Source organism: Ascaphus truei, chromosome 5 (assembly GCF_040206685.1).
Source record: "Ascaphus truei isolate aAscTru1 chromosome 5, aAscTru1.hap1, whole genome shotgun sequence".
NCBI lineage: Eukaryota > Metazoa > Chordata > Amphibia > Anura > Ascaphidae > Ascaphus > Ascaphus truei.
The window spans coordinates 24,921,421-24,946,458 of record NC_134487.1 but is presented as its reverse complement, the minus strand read 5'-3'; the positions used below and the strand labels follow the sequence as shown (position 1 = coordinate 24,946,458).

Here is a 25,038-nt window from a genome sequence, read left to right as displayed (position 1 = left end):
TATGAAGAATGTATGAAAGAGTACAAGAGTGTGTGCATTAGAATAACAGCAGAAGCTTCATTAGAAATTAGGATTAAGAGACTGAAAAGCAAAAAACCTGGGGTTTAGAAGCATTAACTGGTACACAGGAAAAAGTTTATGCGGAAGTGCAGATAAGGACAAATAAGTGTAATTAGAAAGAAGTGGTAAGATAAGAAAGGGTAGAAGAGGGCATGAGAAAAGGTAGGTTTGAGTAAGGCTCCGATTATACTACAGTATAATGTGCGCGCGCATCTGAGGTCGCAGAGCGACGTGTACAAGCACATTGTTCTGCGCGTGCGACTGCAGGCTGAAATCTGATTTTGATTGGATGGCTGCGTCACGGAATGCGGCTGTCGCAACCAGAAAACTAATTTTGAAAACGCTTCAACTGCCGCACGCATTGCAGTAGCAAGCAGCGCACAGTCACGGTTGGTATAAGCGTTTTGAAGGGGATGCATAGTATTTGTTTTGTCGCTGCGTGGTGCTGCGTGGTGCTGCTACACGTGGCACCGCGCGCATTTTCCTGTATAATCACCACGGCCTAAGAAGGATGGAGCAAGCTTTGTGCTTGTGGGAAACAGGAAGGCATCCAAGAAAAAGGTAAAGAGGGAGACGCACGGAGAATGAACGTGGGTTAATCTGTGTACCGGCATACTTTAGAGACTCCACCTGCAGTGAATGTGTTAAAAGACAGATGAAGGAGAGCTAAGCGCAACCATGAATGCCTGCATATATTTGTGGTGTATATATCGGATATTTGTCTTTCTGTAATACTAGAAGGCATGGAATCAATCCAGACCACAAGTGCATATTTCCATTTGGCACAAGGACGGGTGCATCTGAAACGAAGTATACTGGGTTTAGCCGTCTTTATATGAGTAAATATCCTACATGTGTCATGGAGAGTGAGGTTTGGGCAGCAAAGGTGTTAAGAAACTGGACTCTGAAGTGGCTAGAGGCACAGGACCAGCTTTCTTAGGGCCCCTCCCTTTATGAAGATGGGCCACTAATTTACCATGGGTATACAAATCTGATATGGTGAAGTAAAATGTGACACCAACCCCACAGGAGGACAAGAGCTGAGAGGTACAACAGCCATCAGATATTAATCGGTGGTCTTCTCAAACAATAATGAGTTGAAGTTGCTTGACATGGTGAGCTTACGTACGCTTAGGAATAGCTGTTTTCAGGCGGATCACTGGTTTTTCAGTCTCGCGTCCTGTGCAGATTGTCTTTTTGCCAACATTCAGAATACAGACCATACATTCACAGCAATCATACCCGCCCCCGGAGGAGGGGCAGACACACAGATGGAGCATTAAGACCATTTATTTAAATGCATTCATTTATATTCCGTGACTTCACTTTCTCAAATAAAGTCTAACTTTGTAGCGTCCTTTTATTTATCTTTAGTCTAAGAAATGTTTCCCATGGTCAATCTGTCATTAAGAAAAAGGTAATTAAAAAATAATACAGGGACACTACAAGACAGTAGTTCTCAATCTTTTTTGCATGGTGACACCCCAATTAATTTTTTAAGTACAGGTGATTCCCTTATTCCTTTTGTGCCATCGTTTAGTTTGTTCATGTAACCTAACAGCCATAATACATTTATCACTTTGCATTTGTTTTTACAGTATAAAAATTATAATAAAATAAAAAAAGAGAGAACAACATCTGGAATGTTTCTATTTTTACATTTAAAGTAACATTTTTGGAAACCTTCTAAATTTAGTTTTGCTTACAAAAAAATAATAATCACGATTTGTGTATTAGAAAAATGTGGGACCATATGTCCTTAAACATACAAGGTTTGTCTACTGGACAAGAGAATCAGTCCACAAAATGCATTGTCACGGGTTCTCCAGTCCTCAGAACTTTGGTCGCTTTGTCGCCGTCGCGCGTACTATAAGCGCACGCGGCGGTGGCAATGTATTTGTTTTCTGGCGACATCGCATCACCGGCACTATAAGCGCGGCCTTAGTCTTTGACTGAGCCATTGATTGAGCCACCTGTGCTGAAGCAGGGAGCCACAGATTGAGCCACCTGTGCTTTAGCAGGTGTTCGGGGGACGTGAGGACTGGAGTTGAGAACCCCTGCATTAAGTAGATGTCTCACCAAGAGAGGAACATCCTTGATTGTTGCTCAACATTTCAGATGCGATCACAATACAACATAGACGTAGCAGCCGTTATTCCCCCGGTTAACGCGTTACTGCACACAATAATGCGTTAACTAACACGTTAACCAACACGTGTGTTATTTTGTTAACCATTGTTTTCAATAGCACTACTGGTAAATAACGCACTGCCGTTAACGCAAAACATATAATTAACGGGTGCAGCAATGTCTGCTACATCTGTAAACTCATTGGCTACCAAAAGAGGCTTCCAATGCATTGTTTAGCAAATTCCGGCATCTGAACATCTCCCAAGAAGGAGAACAATGTTTTTTTTTGTTTTTTTCTAATTTTAAAGAATTCTATCAGCATTTATTCAGAGAGTTTCTGTACAATTCCATCTAATAAAAAACAGGGGGTGGCTCAGAAATTGAGTGTTACTCATGAAATGAAAATTTCTATGGGCTCTAGGTACTAAACGTTGAAAACCGCTTTTTTGGTGCAAAATGTCTCTATTTGCCCTATCAGTGTCAAAAAAAATCATTCTTTCCTTTTTTTGTGGGGTACAGAAATGGACTGCGCTAGGCATACAGATGTTAATGATATATACTAAAATATGTTTCTGAGACCCCCAAAAATCGGAGAAAGTGCGTCAAAACCATTCACCAAGTTGGGCTAAACCATAAAACGTCTGTTCAAGAAGCAATCCAAGCGCTTAAAAAAAAAAAAAAAAAAGGAGGAGGAGGATTGAAGCAGGGGGTTTCCAGAGCTGAACACCATTAATTTCAGCTCCTGGGACCCCTGCTTCAGGAGATACTTACCTCTATAGCAGCTGCCGGTAGCTGCTCTGGCTGAGCAAGCTGGGCTTTAAAGTTTAAAGCTCCCACGTCAAGCAGACCAATAGGAAACCGGATGATGTCACAGCTTTCTATTGGCCCCTCAGGGAGCGGGAGCTTTGAAAAGCGGCCATTACGGGATCTATTATCTCCGGAAGCAGGGGGTCCCCAGAGCTGAAATGAATGGGGACCAACCCTGCTTCAATCCTGTGCAAAACATTATATATTTTAAGTGCTTGAATTGCTGCTTTAATAGTATTAGCGCAGAACTAGTTTGCTATGCATCAGTCAAAAATGTATTTGATGCAGCAGGGATATTTCATTATATTGGTTAACAAAATGTATTATCTTCACACTATGGCTATTATAAATAATATTATACTAATAATTTATGTTTACTAACCCTAGCTTTAAATAATAAAAAAAACACTCATTATTTTGTATTCATGTAAATTGTATCGATGCGTCAACATTCCTTTCAAACAGCAAATTGCGCGTCGTAAGTATGAAACCCTCATACATACAACGCGTATCTTCTGAATGTTTGTACTTCTTTTTAGCAAAAAAATGTAGATGCTCAAAAAAACCAATGTCAAATATGAACTTGGTGCATGCATAGTATACCTTATATATTCTGCTGAAATGAGAGCCCTGTGAAAGAGAAATTGCTGCCCCTCTATCAACAGAATCTAACATAATTTCCAATGACAGCCCACACACTCAATAAAAGACCGGTGGGCATTTTCCTTACCATACTTATAATAAAAAAAAAACTAAATAACAAAGATAGAACTGGAATTACCATAACGTCAAAAAATATTGTTAACAAACAACCAACACAGGACTCACTAGTCTAGGAGTGACCAACTGCAGTCCTCAAGAGCCACCAACAGGTTAAGTTTTTCAGCAAATCCCTGCTTCAGCACAGGTGGCTCAATCAGTGGCTCAGTCTATAACAATTATCCTAGCCAAATTTATAGAAAATGTAAACCCATTTTCTCGCACATGGATCTCTCACATGGAACCAGTCCCACGCCCCCACCCAAAAGAGAGGTAATTCAGAGGGTAGATGAGGTTATGATAATAGAGAGATTATCCGCTTTCTTGAACCTGGGACCCATAAATAAAAGAGGTAGCTATGGATATTCATGAAGTGAAAAACAAATAGTGTGCAGGGAATTTTACAATATGAGCTCTGTGCCGTTGTTAAAATCTTGTATGCCTCTTAAAAGACGTCACTGTAATTTATGTTCAAACCTGTTCTGGACCAAATATGTGTACTGTAGGTGTGTGTATGGAAAATTCCTGTTCCTTTCCCCTTCCCCCCAGCTAATTTCTGTACGCTTTTCACAAAAAATGTCAATACAGATTGAGTGATTTAAAAATGAATACAAAATTAAATAATAATAATTAAAAAAAAAAAAAAAACACTCACAAAGGATAACAAAATGCTTAAAAAAAAATATGAATTAATAAAATAATGCCTTCAAATTGTGTAGGTGGGACAGGCTGCCATAACACCGAGCAGTGGGAATATTTGCTGGTTCTCATGTATTTATCCCACCCGGCGTTTGATCGGATAAAGTTTGATATCTTTGTCTTAACTTTCTTCTTGTTTGTTAATCATCTTTCCAGAAAACTATTGTCAGAAATATTGAATTGCTCCTACAATGGGGGTATACAATAGAATGTGATGCCTCCCTAGGAGATCTGTGTACTCTATATGCAGGTTGCATGAATGGTATTTGGGATCAGCTGGGTGCACTAGTATTGATTGTCCATGCTCCTCCTCCATCCCCAGTAGCATTCCATCTGGCTGCCTCACCTTCCTATCTGACATATGAGGAATTTGCAAACTAGTCACAGTCCCCTGCTGAATTTTAACAAGGCAAGGAGAACTCAGCAAAGATGAACTGGAAACAAGTCCTATTTCTCTCCTGCACTGCAACAGTTGTGCTCCTTGCTAGTAAGTACAGCCTGAAATATTATTGATATCTCATGAGAAAAGGAGTATGTTGTAGTCTGCGAAAGACTACAACGTACGTGATGACTGATGAGGAATTTAGGATAGTGAGAAAATGGTACTGCATGTGTGTTCCAAAAGGCAATATAGGAATAAAGCAAGATGCTAACTTCTGGGCTGTTAAAAAGTACATTATAATTATATATGAAATATTATATTATTTAATAATCTGGAGATTAACAAAAGACTATTTGAGATGTTATATTGATTATTGATTTATATTGAAGTTGGAGTGGGGTAGACTCTGGGAAACTAAGAGAATCTACTCCCTGCAAGGGTAGTGGATGCATTGAGCAGCATCTCAATACAGGTGGTAGGGAAAATAGACTACAAAAAAAAATAAAACAAAACATTTTTAGTACAACAGAGAACCCTTAGGAATCATTAAATACAGAATTGGGTTGGATTAGTTAAGATCTATACGTAGCAGCAGGTTTAGATTAGATTTGACCAAATTGTATTTATATGCCATGTATTTTTATATTACTCTGGGGAGATGGTTGTAATTCATTGGGATAGAATCTTCCAATGCTCTTTTTTTTTTAATCATCTCCAAAAGAGAAATAGGCTGTAGCCATTGTTAGGGCAGATAGAAGATCCAGGGTAGCTGACTTGTAGAGGACTATGTTAGTGAACAGATAAGAAGGGTCACAGGACGATAAAATAAATATATCCCTGAAAAGTGGAGTGAAGGTATTTGGGTGCAGAGCAGAAGGTGTTTGGGTGCAGAGCAGAAGGTGTTTGGGTGCAGAGCAGAAGGTGTTTGGGTGCAGAGCAGAGGCTGTTTGGGTGCAGTGCAGAAGGTGTTTGGGTGCAGAGCAGAGGCTGTTTGGGTGCAGAGCAGAGGCTGTTTGGTTGCAGAGCAGAAGGTGTTTGGGTGCAGAGCAGAAGGTGTTTGGGTGCAGAGCAGAAGGTGTTTGGGTGCAGAGCAGAGGCTGTTTGGGTGCAGAGCAGAGGCTGTTTGGGTGCAGAGCAGAGGCTGTTTGGGTGCAGAGCAGAAGGTGTTTGGGTGCAGAGCAGAGGCTGTTTGGGTGCAGTGCAGAAGGTGTTTGGGTGCAGAACAGAAGGTGTTTGGGTGCAGTGCAGAAGGTGTTTGGGTGCAGAACAGAAGGTGTTTGGGTGCAGAACAGAGGCTGTTGATGGATGCCACTGAGAATCGCAAAACACACTAATTATACTATTTTGTTCATCTAAACTGTATATCTCACTCTGTAGTTTTGCAGGAGGGTGAAGGCGCCGCAGTGAGAATCAGTAACAATGGTGCTGCTGATGCGGAGAAGAAAGAGGGTGAGTAGAACAATGAGTGGGTGATTTCCCATTGGCATCATGTCATCATGGACTCAGTAGCACTGCCTTCTTCTTCTGCAGTGGTGCTCAATTCCAGTCCTCAAGACCCTCCAAGAGATCAGGTTTTCAGGATATCCCTGCTTCAGCAGAGGTGGCTCAGTCAAAGAGCCAGTGATTGAGCCACCTGTGCTGAAGCAAGGAGATCCTGAAAACCTGACCTGTTGGGGGGAGCAGGGGTCTTGAGAACTGGAGTTGAGCACCCCTGTTTTACTGCCCCGACACATTAAAATGACAACAATGCGGACGAAAGTTTCCAGATACACATACAACCCACATGAGAGAGGACATCTCTGTATCACACTGACCAACATGTGAATGATCCTTTCAGAGAAAGTTGAGAGGAAAAGGAGGTTGACATGCATTAGGACGAGAGAGCCTTTTTGGGGGGAGATAGTATAACAGTGATACACTTTTTTTTATATATATATTATGGCATCTTTCTGCTAAATACAGCGAGATGACACACGCCAAGAAATAGGTTCCTGATACAACTACGAGTGACTACACTCTACACTGTAGCAAGTCGTCGTGTGAATAAGTGTAAGGTTACTGGCAGTGTCAGGGCACGTGGGTTATAGTGAGTAAGGCTACGCTGATAGTGCCGGCGACGTCAGGCTGCGGCCGCTGGGTAAATCAAATTGAGATGACTTCCAGCGATCGCGACCAAGCCGTTGCTCCATCTCGCTGTGCTTACTATAAGCGCACGCGAGGGCGGCAATGCATTTGTTTTGACGCGATGTCGCGTCACTGTCGCCGGCGCTATAAGCGCAGCCCGAGAGGGAAAGAGTAACATTATCACAGAGCTACTGTAGTAGACAGAATATAGATCTATTTTATTTTTATTTATTTATCAAAAGGTTTTACCAGGAAGTAATACATTGAGAGTTACCTCTTGTTTCACGTATGTCCCGGGCACAGAGTTACGATGACAGATACATGGTTACAAATACACAGTTACATTAAGTGAACAGGGTTATACATTCAATTTACAAACATTTCATGGACGGTTACAGATAATGTTATGGGCGTATACAACAGTTACAGACAAGATGAAAATGTGAGACGGCTGAAGTCTTGACATACATAATAATATAATATGTATAATGTCAGTGGAAAGGCTTCCTCCCATATTTTCCCAAAGGTGGTCAGTCTCTAGCTGAGGCTTGGCCACAGAAATGAAACATTAAAACCGTTCTTTTCACCTTTTTAGGTTTGAAAAATAGGATTTTCATGCAAGAATCTGAGGCTTCAAACTTCTTCAAGAGACGTGGCAAGAGATCAACCAAATCGAAAGATGAGATAAACGGTGAGGGTGTTTTGCTTTGATGAAAAGTTGCTTATTTTTCCATCCCGCGGTTTCCTTGAGATTATCCAGGATTCCCGCTGACAGTATAAGGATCTGTTGCTGGGTTCAATTTGTTTGTTTCCTTTGGACATGTTGATGCTTTTAAAATCAACATGATTTATTTCTTGCGTCCAAATGGGGTGAATAATAAGAAACGACGTTGATGCTTTCCCCCCTTTTACCGATAACTTTGTAATTTATATGGACCTTGCTAAGAAATATGTTCCTGATTAAACTAGGAATATTGCACACGTGAAAGAATGGCATTATTGGAAAACTTGAGTAAATAATTAATAGATTTCTTTTTTTGGCAGAAGTTAACAAGTACTGTGTGTGATTTCCAAAGATACTACACTGGGTGAATATTGGGCAACGTTTTTTTGGAGAACGTCTTCGAATATGGTTCACACAGTGTTTACCGGGGTTTCTCTTAAATTCCCACGATTGCGTGAAATTTTTATGAAAGTTCACATTGCCCAGAACGTAATTTTGCCACTTTTCATCAGAGTTTAGCAAAAATGGCATTATATAAAGGGCCTCGGGACTTTGCACATTAACCTTCAATGATTGATGATATTTTGGTTTGCAAAGTTCGTTGCTTTTGCTAAATGTTCTGCAAAATAACAAATTAGGAACATTTTGCCTGATATGCAAACGTCAGCAAAAAAATGTGAACATCCCGTAATTGTTCACTTATAACGTCCCTTTGCCGTACTCTTTGGAAGAGCGATAATTGCTTATTCTGACATACCCATAACTGTCCCCTTCAGAAACAGAATTCCCACTTACTCTCATTAACTTCATTTCAAGGAATGTTTACGTTGCCTCATACAAAGCCGAGCTCTCTTTCCTTATGCAGTGTGAGCTTCTCTGTGCTCGTCTGTACTCTGGTATGCGCTGGACAGCACCGAGCTGCAGAAGGAGGTGCAGGGTAGCATGGAGAAAACCCTAGGACTTGTTAGCACTCTCCCCTTCATCTCCTGTTACACAGCTCATCTTAACTGCACTGGATATGACTTTCTATAGGTATCTATCTGTCCTCCATGCACATTGAGCGTTGGCAAAGAGACACCGTATTGTTGACCCCCATGTGCACTCAAGGTCCAAAGAGAATCCCGTTGCCCATTAAACATATCTACAATTAAATATCTTCTTTATGCGAGAACCCCCATAGGATGCAGTAAAGTTCATGAGAGTAGCTGGACATGAATATCTAACCAGTTACCAATGTTAGTGATTAGTGTAAGAACAATGTCAGTAAATAGGAACATGCCCTGTGTTTGGTTAATTGAGATGTGGTGTTGGCAGGATGCCTCAGAGAAGCTTATTGTCTCTGTGTTGTCTATGTGTCATACACACTTCCATAAAATACACAAGCGAATAATGTAGGCTGTTCTAATTAGAAAATAATTCTGATATAATGGCAACTCCCGTAGTTAGTATTTATACACCCAGATGCTGTGTTGAAAATCACTATTTAATCAAGATACCACAATTATAACAACACTGGTTAGGAATACTATGTATGCATATGCTGTGCAGTGGTTAAGGATATGTATAAATGCAGAGCAAAGTGTGGTGTATTTTGTGATGCTCTGCTGTTGCTGGGCAGAGAATTTGAAGAGGGTGAAGGACAGGGGTGCGCAATTATTTTGACAAGCTTTGGTAAACTTTGCTGGCCACAGAATGCAGAATCTACACTGTCTGTGGCTCGCGAAGCTTACCAAAGCTCCCCATCTCACCAGCTTCTCCCCTGCTGCATCGCCCCTAACCGTAGTCACTCTCTGCCTCACTTTCTCACTCACTCTTGAACCATCTCTTTTAATTGTACCCCCTCTCCCACCCACCTTCTTCCTCATTCACTTGCCTTCTCCCTCAAGCATTCCCCTTCCTCTCTCACCTCACTCTCATTCTCCCTCACCTCACTCACTTCCCTTCCTCTCTCTCACTCACTATCCTTCTCCGTGACCTCACTCTCCCTTCTCCCTCACACTCACTCACTAACTGTGCTTCTCTCTCTCCATCCTTCTCTAGCCTCTGTCCCCCCCGACTCCCTCTCCCCCGCTCCCTACCTGGGCTGCGGGCAACAGGGGCAGCTTCATAGGCGGAGGAGGAGGAGGAGGAGGAAGCAGCGCGGCTGGAGCCCAGTGATTACAGAAGTTAGGAACGATGTTCGGTGTTAGGACCACTTAGGTGGGTTTCAGCCGTGATGCTGTCTCCTACTCCTCCATCACCCGCACCACAGCTAGGGACCGGGGAGCGGGTCCCTACCTAGGCGGACCGCAGCCAACCATCCTGTGGGCCGGATGTGGCCCGTGGCCCGTACTTTGCCCACCTCTGGTGTAGGATAAGATAAAGGCTGGGATTCACTAAGCTCTGATATCGGGTATCGCAGTGTGATCCTGCGGGATGCGGGGATTATGGGTGATACCCAGTATCAGAACTAAGTGACGAGAGAGCAGGAGCGGTGTAGATCTTGGGGAAGAGCAGAGGATATATAACGGGTGCAGAGAGATGAGGTCAGAGATATAAGGGAGAGCTACGTTGTTGATCATGAATTGTATGAGTAGAGAAAAACTGGGGGCTGAGGTTATGAGCCTGGAAACAGCCCTTTGCATGTCGTGGAGTGGACAGTGGGAATCGAGCAAGGAGGAGATTACAGTAATCAGGATGGGTTAGAGTAAGAATGCAAAATAACACCTTGGTATCATTTTAAAGAGGGTCGCTAATACTTAGTGAAAAAGATAGATTGCTGATTGGTGCGCGCCAAAGGTCAAGAGGATCAATTTCATCATAGCTTAGTCGTGGCCCATCAAAGAAACAGATGAAATGTAAGTGCTGGCTGTCCAAGTGCCATAAATTAGATTGTAAGCTCTTCGGAGCAGGGACTCCTCTTCCTTAATGTTACTTTTATGTCTGAAGCACTTATTCCCATGACCTGTTATTTATATTATTTGTTATTTATTTGATTACAACATGTATTACTACTGTGAAGCGCTATGTACATTAATGGCGCTATATAAATAAAGACATACAATGCAATGAACTGCTCTTGTGGTGTTACTTATTGGAGATGTTCAGACTGGTGGTAATGACGCCAAACCTCCGTGGTAAAGTGGTAAAAAAAGCAAGTGGTTAAACTCGTACAAATGTCCACATGAGTATGCCACTAAATACCCCCTGTGTGCAGTGCTGGGCTGGGGGTGTAATTGGGGGATAATTGCATGGTTCCGGGGATTTGTTAGTCAATAGAAACATGTTCCAAGTTATTTTAAACATGATAGAGCAAGGCGCCAATATTATTCCTTTTTCGACCCTTTGCAATGCGTTGCTGGTCCCACCCACTGGGAATGAGTTAATTAAGCATCCCTAAAATAGTTCTTATAATTATAGCATGTAACATATTAAGAATATATAGTATATGTTATATTGCCAAAGTATTACAATTGTGTGCTGAGAATGCCAGTAACAGGTCATCCCTATCTACAGTAGCTACCCAGACCTGTGATTTCTAATCTGTGCAGATGCTTTTTTGGTGTGTGTGTATGTATATATATGTGTGTGTGTGTGTGTGTGTGTGTGTATATATATATATATATATATAAAGCTATTATCATTTGTTAAGAAGTAATGGTTCTAGTTCGTTGGCCATTTAAATAATATAAACCTTCTCTCAATGTGCGCTGGTTGCTTAGAAATATTTTAGTGGCCTTGTTAGTTGTTCAAGTGTTTCTATGAGTTCAAGCTTAACTTCTGCCATTTCTCTTGCTCATTAACCTTACAAAATCTGTGTTTCAGCCGAGAACCGACAGAGACTGTCAGCGGACGAGCGCAGGCGTGAGTACTATGAAGAGCAGAGAAATGAGTTTGAGAACTACGTCGAGGAGGAGCAGGACGGTAAGAGAAGCCGCACTCAGCCCGGCCTCGTGTTATGGATTTCTAGCTGTGGCTTCACACTTTGTACAGCAAACTGTGCAGACTATACTCTCTCTTTGGTTTCCTTTGCTCATCTTGTCAGTCAGTAGAAGGTTGGAATAATGCAGATGGGTAAGGTTTGCATTAGATCAGGGATTCCTAACCATTTCTACCCTGGGACCCTATGATGTGGAAAAAAAATGTAGGTCCCTTTCGTTAGCCTCTGTAAACAGACTTTTGCACATCTACACCTTTTTATATGGGTATATATATATATATATATATATATATATATATATATGAGGGGGGGGGGGGAATTAAGATAACAAACTAAATAGAATAGATGAGGAAACAAGGGTTTATGGAGGTAGAATGGGGGCAAGTGCGAGTTTGATAAGCAGCAAGACACCCATAGTAAATACAGATAATACTAAAAAACTTCTAAAGACTAAACCAAGTGGGCGCAGAAAGGCAGGAGCAGATAAGATAATAGTACAGGCTGGAAAAAAAACCTTAAATGCATGTTGCTAATGCAAGAAGCCTGACAGATAAGATGGGGGCGCTTGAATTAATAGCTACAAGGGAGCAGTATGATATCATAGGCATTACTGAAACATGGTGGGATGAAACTCATGACTGGACAGTTAATTTAGAGGGTTATTCCCTTTTTCGGAAGGATCGAGCAAATAGAAGGGGAGGTGGAGTATGCTTATATGTTAAACCAGATCTAAAACCTATGATAGGTGAATGATCAAAATGTAGAGACCTTGTGGATAGAAATTAGCAGTGGAGGTAAAAGTACAACGAAAATGTTTGTAGGGATATGCTATAAGCCACCAAATATCTCTGAGATTGAGTAAGCTAAAATACTTTTGCAAATGGAGAAGACATAGACTGAAGCAATGCGATTAGCATTACAACAAAAGGAAACAGGTTTTTGGGGGTGCTTAAAGACAATTATATGACCCAAATTATTGAGGAACCAACCAGCAGAGGGGCAGTACTGAATTTGGTAATATCAAACAATATCAAACAATGTAGAAGTAATAACAAATATTCAAGTCCTGGAACATTTGGGTAACAGTGATCATAACATGGTCTCATTTGAAATAAATTATCAAAAAAACAGATTTCTTGGGTTCAACAAAGACCTTAAACTTTAGAAAGGCAGGTTTTAATAAACTGATGTTTAATCTACAAGTAATACACTGGGATGATGTTTTTGCAGGGAAAAATGTAGACGATAAATGGGCGGTCTTTAAAACATTGTTAGAAAAGCACACTTATCGGTGTATACCCTTGGGTAATAAGTATAAAAGAAATAAGTCAAAACCAATGTGGCTAAATAAACAGGTAGGGGAGGAAATGGACAAGAAGAGGAAGGCGTTTAGATTCTTTAAGTCAGAAGGGACGGAGACATCGTATCAGAATTATAAGGAATGTAACAAAAATTGCAAAAGGGCAATTAAATTAGCAATGGATAATGAAAAAAGGATTGCAATTAGGGTTGCCAGGTGGCTTGTCCAAAAATACTGGACACAATGGTGAAAGGTGCGACGCACGCGAGAATCGTTGGTGGGGAAGAATGTTATTTATAAATGACCTGACTGTTATGTCAATTTTTCTAAATTTCACTCCAAGTATTCACCAATTTATATTCTATTCTATTTCGTAAAAAAAATCTGGGGAGGAGTCTTGGGAGGGAGCGCCCATCTGAGGATTGTTTTAGGAAATAGAATATGAAATATTGCAAATTGGTGCAAGCTTGGAGTGCAATTTAGAACAAATGACGTAATGGTCAGATAATTTATTTATAAATTACATGCAGTCACACTGTACATGGCGAGCAATACTGATCTTAATGCTCCTCCCACATATTCCTAGATTGTTGCACCCCTCCTCAGTCTCTCCCCTTGTCTTCTCACCCCATCCCCTCATCCTCTCACCCCCTCCTTTCACCCTTTATCAACCCCCTCCCTGTCATTATCACCCCTCGCCCCCCCCCCAGTCATTATAACCTCCCCCCCCCTCCTCCCAGTCATTATCAGTACAGTAGCTTTCAAATGTAGACTTCAAAAATCCAGCTTTAAATTGCATATTAAATCATGCCATTGAATAAGTAACCTGCTCTGCCTTCTTGGGGATGATCAGCAAGTAAGGGTGCTGCAGAGATTGCAATGCTGCTGTGATGAGAGATGAGTTATGGAGCCTTTCTGAGAATTTACAATGGGGGTTATTTTTAATAGGTCTTGAAAATGGGAAGACTGTTAGTATAGTAAAAGAAAAGTAAGGGGGAGTGAGCAATTAAACAAAGTTGCCAGTACTGTATGTACTGTCTGTCACCACACACACAAACAGACACACAGACACACACACTGAGACATATATACACACACACTGAGACATTCACTCACACTCACACACACTGAGACACACAGACACACAGACACACAGACACACAGACACACAGACACACAGACACACACACACACACACACAAACTGAGACATACACTCACACACACAGGACACAGATAACCAGACACACACTGAGACACACTGAGACACACACACACACACACACACAAACTGAGACATACACTCACACACACAGGACACAGATAACCAGACACACACTGAGACACACAGACACAGCCTCACCTCCTTGCTGCATGCGTTTCCTCCTCTTTTTGGCCCCACCCCCAAGGCTCCTGCCACCTCCTGAGTGGCTGAATTACACGGCAGCAACCAATGAGAAGCTGCCCTATCAGCAGCAGCAGCAGCCCTGCTCTATCCCATATTCTGGTAGCCACAGGATGCGGTAGTACAGAGCACAGCGAACGACAGGACTCCACAGGACAGCAGTGATGAAGATAAAAAGTTTTCTTTATTGGCACGTCATGGTGCAGACAGGTGCAGACAGGTATGGGTGCAAGATCTCCTCCTCTTACGCGTTTCACGCCTGTGTTAGGCGCTTCGTCAGAGAGTGCTAACAACACTCACCAGGGCTATATACATACATGTCTCTTATATACGCCCACCTGCATACCCCAGCACTCACTTGTGTACAACCTACCGTTGATTAACGCTCTTCAATCAAGATTGTTTATATATTGCCATCAAACCCGGTCATTTGTAGCACTATACTAGAACATTGTTCTTTTACCCTACTGCTCTATCCCATGTCCGGTATTATGTATCGATTCTATAAAAACACAGAGCCCGTCGTGGAATTGAGTCCTGGGCCCTGTGCTCAGGGCGGTGTCCGAACGATCAGCTCTCGAGACTCTGCTGTCATTGTGGGGAATAGCTATTCCCACCCTGCAATAAAGCACATCTGTTGGAAAAAATTAAATAAAAAAATGATCTCTCATATTTTACGGGACAGGGTAACCAAATACCGGCCTGTCCCGTTCAATGCCGGACACCTGGCAACCCTAATTGCAATAGAAAGGAAGATCAACCCTAAAAAGTTCTTGAAGTACCTTAATAACAAAAAAATGAGAAAAGAAAATATAGGACCCTTTCAGTGTGAGATGGGTAGGCAGATTATTGGAGATAAGGAAAAAGCTGAGGTATGAAACAAATTCTTTGTTTACCAGGGAAGAATCAAGTTCAATAGTAGTGCCGCAGGTAAAGCCACAACCTCCATATTAACGAACAATTGGTTAACTGAGGAAGAAGTTCATAAGCGGCTAGAAAAAATTTAAGTAAATAAGGCACCTGGCCCCGATGGTATACATCAAAGAGTTCTTAAGGAGTTACGTTCAGTAATAGCCAAACTATGATATTTAATATTCAAGGACTCCATTTCCACAGGCTCAGTAATAATAATAGCATGTTCTTGTATAGCGCTGCTAATTGTACGCAGCGCTTTACAGAGACATTTTGCAGGCACAGGTCCCTGCCCCGTTGAGCTTACAATCTATGTTTTTTGGTGCCTGAGGCACAGGGAGATAAAGTGACTTGCCCAAGGTCACAAGGAGCCGACACCGGGAATTGAACCAGGCTCCCTTGCAGCAATCTCAGTGTCAGTCAGTGTCTTTACTCACTGAGCCGCTCCTTCTCCTTCTCAGTACCACAAGTTTGGCGTAAAGCAGATGTGGTGCCTTGTTTAAAAAGGGAGCCAGATCACAACCGGGGAATTACAGACCTGTAAGCCTGACTTCAATAGTGGGGAAGCTACTTGAAGGTTTAATACGGGATAATATTCAGGAATACCTAATGGAAAAACAAAATTATTAGTAATAGTCGGCATGGATTTATGAAGGATAGATCTTGCCAAACGAACCTTATTTGTTTCTTTGAGGAGGTAAGTTGGAATATAGATCAGGGTAATGCAGTTGATGTGGTCCCGATCTAAACGTGAGTGTAGCCCTCTCTCCGGCCGGGCCTGCTTGCATCATGTGATCGCTCGCGGAGCTATGTATCGATACCTCATTTTAGGCGTCTGGATTTAAAGCTAATAAAGAAACATCCCTGTTTCCCTTGGATAGCCCTGGTGAGCTCATCTGCAAACCCCCCTATGTTAATAATAGCGTTAAACAGCATAAAAGGCTTCCTAAATTACCAACATCATGCACTCTAATAAAGTATCGCAGGTGACACATTTTTAGAGCAGCACCCCGGCTCTGTCCCCAACATATTTTTGACACGCATAAACCAGTCCCATTTGTAGACAGATATTTGGTAGCTTTATCCGTGGTCCCACCTACTTCTTGTGTTCTTTTTGTGCAAAAAGTAATATGTGTATGGATTAGACCAACATTATATCCTGTTGACAAAATAGGACCGTCCTTTCACAAACACATAGCTCATTAGCTCCCATGCGCTCATAGGAAAGAGTTCAGATGTGTCTGTCCCAGAGGAAAAAGTTGAACAGACAATATTTGTGCTGGGCGGTTCCACGCTGAAGTGTTACAAATAGCAGCTTGCCAAAATCTAAGCTCTTTTTTGTTTGTATTTTTGCTATGGTTCTGAAAAGGAGGGGCAGAGATGCTATTGGGGGTGGAGGGGGGGGGGGACAATATTGGCACAAAAAATGTTATGGTGAGAAAAAAGTGACAAAGCCCCTCCACAGTACAGTAAATAAAAAATATCACATGTGAGCACATTCACATGTCTCAGACAGGTCTGCAACACGGCCTTTTCCCATTATCTCCCAGCATACAGTGCTTCCACTGCAGCCAGGGATTCTGGGTAATGACATGCAAGTAGGCCCTCACAGCGTGTCACTTTTTGCATCTTGTCCATTTTAAAGCAGCAGGTCCGGTTTCACTGTAACAGGGACCCTTATAAACGTATGTCTCCCGTAGAAACTGGAGGCTAGTGTTGGACCGGGTCCTACATTTTTTTTACCCGGAGGATTTGGCACCTTGTACCCGGCCGGGTAACCCGGCTTTTCACTTACCTGGGGGTGGAGGAAACTTACCTGGGGTGGAGGAAGCCCGCGGCGACATCTGAACAGGTAAGCAGAGGTGCGGGGGCGGTGGGGCAGCGTCAGTGTGGAGCCGGCGCGGGAGCTGCAGGACTCCATACTGCACAGTGAGCTGGGACCACGTGACCGGAGCAGGAGAAGAAGCTTTCCAGCTTCGGGTCCACTTTCCAGCTGCCAGGTCCGGGTAATTTCCGGGTAGCTGAAAAGCCGCCGGGTAACGGGTAGTACCCGGTACATCACTACTGTAGGCAGATTCAATTATAGCAGCATGGACAATGCTGTTAGGTAAGACAGAGAACCCAAACAAAGGAGATTACGTTAGACTGGATAGGGCTACAGCAGGGGTGGCCAACTGCAGTCCTCAAGGGCTACCAACAGGTCAGGTTTTCAGGATAGCCCTGCTTTAGCACAGGTGCTCAATCAGAGGCTCAGTGACTGAGCCACCTGTGCTGTAGCAGGGATATCCTGAAAACACCAAGCTGTGCAGAGCTTTACTTGATACAAAGGTGTCGGCAAGCTACAGTTAACCTATTAAACATGGCACTGTCCTTTGTTCACTTTTGCCCATTTAAAACCCCTACCTATTCTGCATCAGTGTCAATAGAATAGAAAGATGCATGTGAGGTACCTGCCATAGCTCTGCAGCTGAAGGGGGAAGAAGCCTATATGAGATCCTGGTATTGCTTATTCGTAGCATGGAAATGTACAGGATCTATTACGCCTGGTTTATTTTTTCGGAGCCCTCCTCCTGGAATTGGTGTACATCTAGAAAACAGATAAACCCGGGCGCTAGGCGAACCTTCTGGCTAGACAGTGAAGTCAGAAGCAAATATAGAAATTCCAACACATCACTTTTTTTTTTTTTTTTTAAGCTAAACAAACCATGGAAGTAACAAAAAAACAACCAGTGTCAGCATAGGCCTTTCCCAATGGTTAATTTGCTCTAAAATAATGGGATTTTGACTTTTCCTACTTTCCATGGATGAATGTCAAAATCCTGTACGTTTTTAACCCACGCTTTGCAGCCAGAGCTCTGGGAAACAGCAGGCAGAAGTTTATAGGGATCCATGTGTAGCCCCGAGGTATTTTTTCACTTACTGGCACCCCTCCGCGAGTGCCGTGCGGTAGCGGGTGCCGCCGGAGGCTGCGACGGACCCGCTGGCACTTCACGAGGGTGGGGGCCAGTGAAGGGAGCGCTCGGCATCCCTGGAGGTCCGGGCGGCTCCGAGAGCAGGGCGCCGCCATTGCGCGTTAGTTCGCGCATGCGCAGGGACAGGCAGGCGCAGGGAAGGCCCCAGAGGGATCGCGCATGCGCAGAGAGGGGTAGAAAGTTAAGGCAGCCCCAGAGAGATCGCGCGAGGGCAGGACAGGGAAGAGAGAAGTTGCGGCGGCCATTAGGGGTTCGCGCATGCGCAGGGCAAGTGCGCACGCGGCCCCAATACACAGACAGCCCCCTGGGAACTACAACTCCCAGGAGGCATAGGGAGACAGGCACCAGGTGCCTGATAGTGGCCAATAGGGCTGGAGGATGCTCAGCCCGGGAATATAGATACATTTCCCGGGCTTTGCACGCGTCAGTCAGGCTGAGGCAGAGGAAGAGGAAGGAAGGGTGCAGGGAGCGAGTGGCTCCTGCACCAGGTAAGGGTTCTCCTTAGGTCCCCAGGCAGGCCCCAATTCCCGGTAAGGGCAGGGGGTAACTGAAGAGGGACGGCCCTAGATAAGGAGGTCACCCTTAGGTGTGTAAGGTGCAGGTTTGGCAGTGCCACAGCGGAGAGTGCTGTGAGCACTGACAAATAGGCACAGGGTGTGCAGCGGATGCTGAGTGTGTGCAGTGTGTTTGCTGCGGGTTCCAGGTGTATTGTGTGTGTAGGACTGTTGCTGTGTGTGTGCACGCTGCAGGTGCTGGGCGCAGTGTGTGTGAACGTCTGCAGGCTGACGGTGAGAGCTGTGTATCGGCTGCAGGCTGTTAGGAGTAGCGAGTAGCTATTTGTTAGGGAGGATAAGGGACGTGGGTAGTTAGGGGAGTGGGGCAGGGTATTACTCCGCAGGCCCTAGGAGATTTCCCCAAGCCACCCCAGGTTGCGGTTCATCAGGGACAGGCCCTAGGTTAGGGTTCCTGCCACGTTAGGGATAGATAGGGATAGCGGCGGTTGCTGGTCCCGTGAGACGGTGTGTTACCGAGAGACGGTTGTGTTCCCGTGAAGCGGTGGGACCCTCGTTGGGGTTCCTGGAGAAGTACCTGGATAGGATCAGACGGAGGCTTCGCACGTCTGACCCTTTTAGAAGAGTGTTGCAGGCCCGAGCATCGGAGTGCTCGGAAGGTACCTCTGTATTATACGTGCACCAACAGGCCTATTAGTTCATAGTGACTGCGCAGTCACCCACGACCTCCGTAGGAGTACGGGACATTGAGTGTGGGGGATTACAGGACACTGGGTGGGAACACCAGACATTGGGCTGAGGTAATGCGGATAGAGCATAAGCATGATGTTATGTAATGTGTTATATGTTCTCAAGTAAAGTGTTAGTTATTGTTTTATCGTATACGTGTGTTATTGTATTTCTTACCCAGGGCTATCTTTCATAACGGGGATCCTGGGTAAGTGGAGGCGCTGCACCAGGTAAATGGTAAGGGTTTCCCCAGGCTCCCAGCTAGCGGAGGCTCAGATCTCCTGGAGCCACTTGTGTGATACAGTTACCAGTAGTCCCTTAGAAGAGGTGTGTCGCAAGGAAAGGGACCGGTTAGATCACAAAAAGGGCTACACATGTTAAAGTGGATAAGAAGCAAAAAGGGATGCATTGCGAGTGTTCATTTGCATTTCATTACTCAGAATTCCTTGCTGCATTGGAAGCACAGTATGGTGAGGAATTATGGGGATAGGGAGGGTTGTGGATCTGTCGGAGACGTGATTGTGCTCATAAGTGTTCTCTGTTATTGCAAAAGGTCGCATTTTTTTGCTCTGGCAAAAACAAAAAAAAAGGGGGGGTTAAATGCTCACTTTCTAGAACATACGCAGGTTGGTTAAATGAGAAGCCAATTAATGGTAACGTGAAGGATTATTGGACTTTTTGTGGTTTGTGGCCACACGCCGAGTGACCAGCACATGGTCAGCCCTGGTTCGTAGTCAAGATTCACTTCACGGTTTGCGGCTCAGACGTTTTCCATGAAAAAAAAATCAGAAATCTTCAAAAGAAAACTGCTCGGCTCAAAGTGGAAAATATCTGCGCTACTGTCCATGGTTTGGTTAGTGGGAAACCAGATGTGGTTTGTTCACCGTGTCTGAAAGATCCTTGGTTTTCCGGTTAAAAAAATAAATAAATAAATACAAACCCTAATATTTGAGGATTAAGGAAAGTCTGACTTGGAAAGGAGTAAGGGAAGTGGACTTTTCCTGCAATCTCTAGAAATTAAACATGTCAAATAATATTTGTATGCAGGGCATGTTAAAGCAAAAGGCTGCTCAGCACTGCTCTTGCACATCACACAGCACTGCAGTACTTGGGCAAATCTAGCTGTGCCATGCGGGACATTTAAAGATGGCGCGTCAAAGCAGGGAGTCAGGGATGTGTAGCGGTCCCGTGCGGGACATTTAAAGCTGGCTCGAAGCGGGCGCAGCAGGACATCGAAATTTAAAGATGGCGTTGGAGAGCGCGCAGCAAAATGTGAAATGGTGCGGAGCTCTGCGGCCAGGCGTCCAGCCGGTGAGATGTCCGGGGTAGTCGAGGCCAAGCATCCCATTCCGGTGTTTGAGCTGCAGATTCGGAAAGTGGACGTGCAAATGAGCGCACTGTGATTATTTAGCTGCCACCATTTTCTTTAATCCGTAAAATAAATGTATTTCATACAGCGCTTTTCTCCCAATGGAACTCAAAAGCGCTTCACAATTACAGTATAGCGCCCGGTAAGCAACATTTTACATAGGATTTTTACAGTCCTTGTCCATCTGAGCTTACAATCTGATTTTGGTGCCTGAGGTAGAGGGTGATAAAGTGACTTGCACAAGATCACAGGCTTCCCTGCTTCACACTCGGTAAGTAAATGCACTGACGCTGAAAACTGATTCTGAGTCACTCCTAAGGCTGCGTCCAGAGGCCAGCGTGCGCGATTTGCAGGCGGGGCACTGACGTCACTGGGCCAATAGCTTGCGAAGCGCAGGCGCAGTGACGTTGACGCCGCTTCGCTCTGATTGGAGGTTTTCAGCCGACAGCGCGCTCAGAAACAGGTTCTGCTGTCGGCTAAAAATCCCTGCGCCTCAGCACGCCTGCGGACGGTCGCGGGAGCCCCCTCTCAAGACATCCTCATTGAGGATATGACGGGGCTCATCGCGGAGCGTCCGCACAGCTCAGCGCGGCTCCCCCCTCTATGGACACACCCTAAAGGGTTATACAGTGTCAGCCTGCTGCTCTTATACCTGTACAGCCACGAGTTAGACACCAAATAAGCAGGCCCACCCTCCGCTTCGGCCCTATTTGGGCTCTTCACTATGAAGTAGATGGTAAACCAGTATGATGAAGGGGTTGGTCATATTTCTTTTAACCCACAATAACTCTGTATCTGTTTATTATGCCACGCATGAAACAGCTTACACAAAATATCATTCAACTTGTTTTATATGGGGATCTGTGTATTAAAGATCCAATCCACCACGCCGCTTAAAAAAACAAAAAAGCAAAATTGCTAAGAGCATCGGCATTTTTCATGACCACGTTCTAAGCCGTGTCAGTTACTAAACCTTTTAATGTGATGTACATGTCCGGAGATACCGCTCTGTAACTTGCCAATGTTTGGGGGAATGAACACCACAGCGAACACTTTCTCTAGAAGAATGAATGCCGCTGATAATGTGAATAATAGGCAAAGAAGGGCGGGGAGCCGTGTTGGTGATTTCTTCCATGTAGTAACAAAGGAGGGAGAGGGAGATGGGGGTATGATACCTTTTATAGGACCAACAAGTAGTGGGTGTTACAAGCTTTCTAACCTCTCAGGGTCCTTCATCGGGTTTCATACCACCTACTCCCTCTCTCCTGTTACTAAAGTGCATGCCATTTCAAAAGATTGCATTAAAAGAAGTAAGGATTATATTTACTAAGTGGGGCTAAGCAATACAACATTACTCCCCATTCACATCAATGGGCTATAAAGCCTCTTATTGCTCAACATTTAATAAGTGTTTATCATACTGCTAAATATTAGTGCAGGAGTCATTTTCATTCCTTTGAACGTTTTTGTCAGGTCATTGAAAACTTCAAAAAAAGGTTAAATTCCCTCAAATCTGAAGTTTGCACTTCCCTTATGTAAGGGCGTCCCCTCCACATTCCCATAGGGCCCGTGATACACTTCCTTGAAAAAATTTGTGTGGGAAAATGGTTCACCTACAAATCCCTGATGCCTGGGACACGACATGGCAGAACAGAAGTAGACGAAGCTAAAATTCCCCTTTGGTAAATAATAACTTAATTTCATATAGCATTTTTCTCCCCAATGGGACTCAAGGCGCGTCACAATTACAGTACAGTGTGTGTGGCAAGCAGCACATAGGAATTTTACACAATCCCTGTCCAAAATGAGCTTACAATCTGTGTTTTTGGTGCCTGAGGCACAGGGCGATAAAGTGACTTGCCCAAGGACACCGCGAATTGAACCAGGCTCCCAATTCAAACTCAGAGTCATTGTTTAGTGTCCGTACTCACTGAGCCGCTGCTTCTCCACTATGGAAACATCAATCCCCTCACTTGTGAGGAAGAACCATTAGACAAGCAGGGGATGTTAGGAGAGGAAACAGCAACCAGTCTTTCCCTAAGGCTACGAGCTCCAGTCACTGCGTGCACGCACGTGGTCGGAGCGCCGGGCGGCGCGTGCACCAGTTTCAGCCGCGATCTGAGGTCTAGGGGTCGCGCGTCTTGGCAAGAAGATAACAGGGGAAGCCGTGGGGGGGGGGGGGGGTTTGGGGGACGGACGCCCTCATTGGCTGAACCGCCACAGTGATGTAGCCATTGCTTGGCTGCCGCCCCAAAAGAAGTAAGACATATATTTACTAAGTGGGGTTAAGACAAAAGACAAATTCCTTGTGTTTTGTAAAAGTGGTCGTACCATCGCGCTGTGTGTGCCCGCGCACACGCTGTTGCGCACGCAGCCGCAGCCACCGGGGACGAAGCCTAATACAGTGGCAGGCCTTTAAAAACAAAATATTTATAGGGCAGTGAAGTTCGATTACGTTGGAAACAATTGACGGTCTCGTAATTAACAGCTTTCATATAACCAGTTTAGCGCAAAACATGATTTTAGGTGGGATTGTATCTTTAAAGCTACAAAATATACCGGGATTCAGGGGGTTTCGGGTAAATATTAACCGCTCATCTTTTCATTTCTTCCCTACAGAACAGCAAGAGCGGAGCCGCAAGCAAATCGAACAGTGGCGTCAGTGGCATTACGATGGACTCTCTCCTTCCTACCTTTACCAGCGTCAAAACATTTAAGGGCCACAGAAACAGTAACCTTCAAACATTATGGAGGCCTAGTACAACCAATACACCTTCAGCGCGCAAGTTTCAGACCAGTATTGTTTTTCATAGGTTCACAAACTGTATTCCCTCTAATAATTAGTCAATCCCGAAGACTCTTCTGCACCTCTGATCATTGCTAAGGTTATTCTGTTGCTTATGTGCTTTTACCTGTTGTCTTTTGTTGTAGACGTTTGCCTTAATTTCTATGCCATCTCTTGTAAGATAGCATTTTGATAGCGGTGCTTACAAATACATCCTCGCTCGTTTTTTTTATAACCAGTTTTATGTAATATGGGAAGGTTTTTTTTTTTTTTTTTTTTTTTTAATAATGTAGAGGAATTGAAATGTTAAAATTGTGTTATCTCCAAAATGGTCTAACTGTTAAACAAATAAAACCAGCCGTATGAATATCGTGTGTCATTTTTATTATTGAGAAAATTCAGCGTCTCCTCTTGTTCCATTACTAATGGCCGCCCAAGTTTGGGAGCGCTGCAGAACCATGTGCAAGGAAGGACACACTCACCTTTCCGAGTCTCCGCTATCCCGTTGACCAAGGCCGTGCGTACAGTGCCCGCGACTGGCGACCAAAAACAAATACATTGCCGCCGCGTGCGCTTATAGTAAGCGCGACGGCGACAATGCGATGGAGCAACGTCGCGTTGCCAAATTTGGAAGCTGGCAATACTTGATTTTTCATGGGCGGTCGCCTCATGTGACAGCCGCTGAACCAATCAAATGCCAGAAAGCCCGCGCCGCCGCTGCAAAGCGAAATATAACTTTCGCTAGCGGCGACAGCAACGGGTGACGTCAACCGTCCCGTCGCGGGCACTATACGCACTATGTGCTACAACGAACAAGATGCAATATACTCTCCCACTCGTTCACCATTCCCAGCCTCATAATTGAAAAGCTCACATGAGAACAAAAACAATTTGAATGGTTTAAGTAAATAGTCAAAGGGATACGTTTTCACAATCGTTCTAGCTTCAACTACCCCCCTCTCCCCACACCCCCTCTTCAGTGAAGGTCATTAATTTTAGAGAAATCACATCAGAGACGTGCAAAACTTTCCAAAATGCATTTCGCAAACTGTATTTAACCAAAAATTGAGCACCCGACACGTCACCACGCAGAACTTTAAGGGCTAAAAGTTTCCCAGAAATCCCACGTATCCACCATCAATTCCGTTTCACCAATGAATCACGGCTCGGTCAAATTCGCAAGTGATTCACCAGTCATTTTCTCTCCTCAAACCCTCCCCCCCCCCCCCCACCATATTTCTGGCGCTGGATGGAAGTTGACTTCACCAACGTACATGCTCTGTGAAGTTTAACTGTACTGTGAGACTCGGCTGAGAACGACTCGCGGAACAAAAAAAACAAACCAAAAAGACAATTTTGCAGTGATTGCAATCTAAAGCTTTGCACACCTCAAGTGACCATGGCTTGCAATTCACATGGCCACGCAATAGTCTTCCTCATCCTTAAAAAAA

The 25,038-nt window shown here is 44.1% G+C and overlaps 1 protein-coding gene across 1 annotated transcript in view; it reads left to right on the top strand.

Annotated features, from left to right (window-relative positions):
* Window positions 1-23,954, top strand: part of UCMA (upper zone of growth plate and cartilage matrix associated) — a 36,494-nt gene extending 12,540 nt beyond the window's left edge. The window contains exons 2-6 of the mRNA XM_075599504.1: window positions 4,781-4,942; window positions 6,215-6,286; window positions 7,557-7,652; window positions 11,490-11,588; window positions 23,422-23,954. Of these exons, the coding sequence (XP_075455619.1) occupies window positions 4,885-4,942; window positions 6,215-6,286; window positions 7,557-7,652; window positions 11,490-11,588; window positions 23,422-23,519 (423 nt within the window). The 5' untranslated portion in view covers window positions 4,781-4,884 and the 3' untranslated portion in view covers window positions 23,520-23,954. The remainder of the gene's footprint in view (window positions 1-4,780; window positions 4,943-6,214; window positions 6,287-7,556; window positions 7,653-11,489; window positions 11,589-23,421) is intronic.
* Window positions 23,955-25,038: the final 1,084 nt, after the last annotated feature.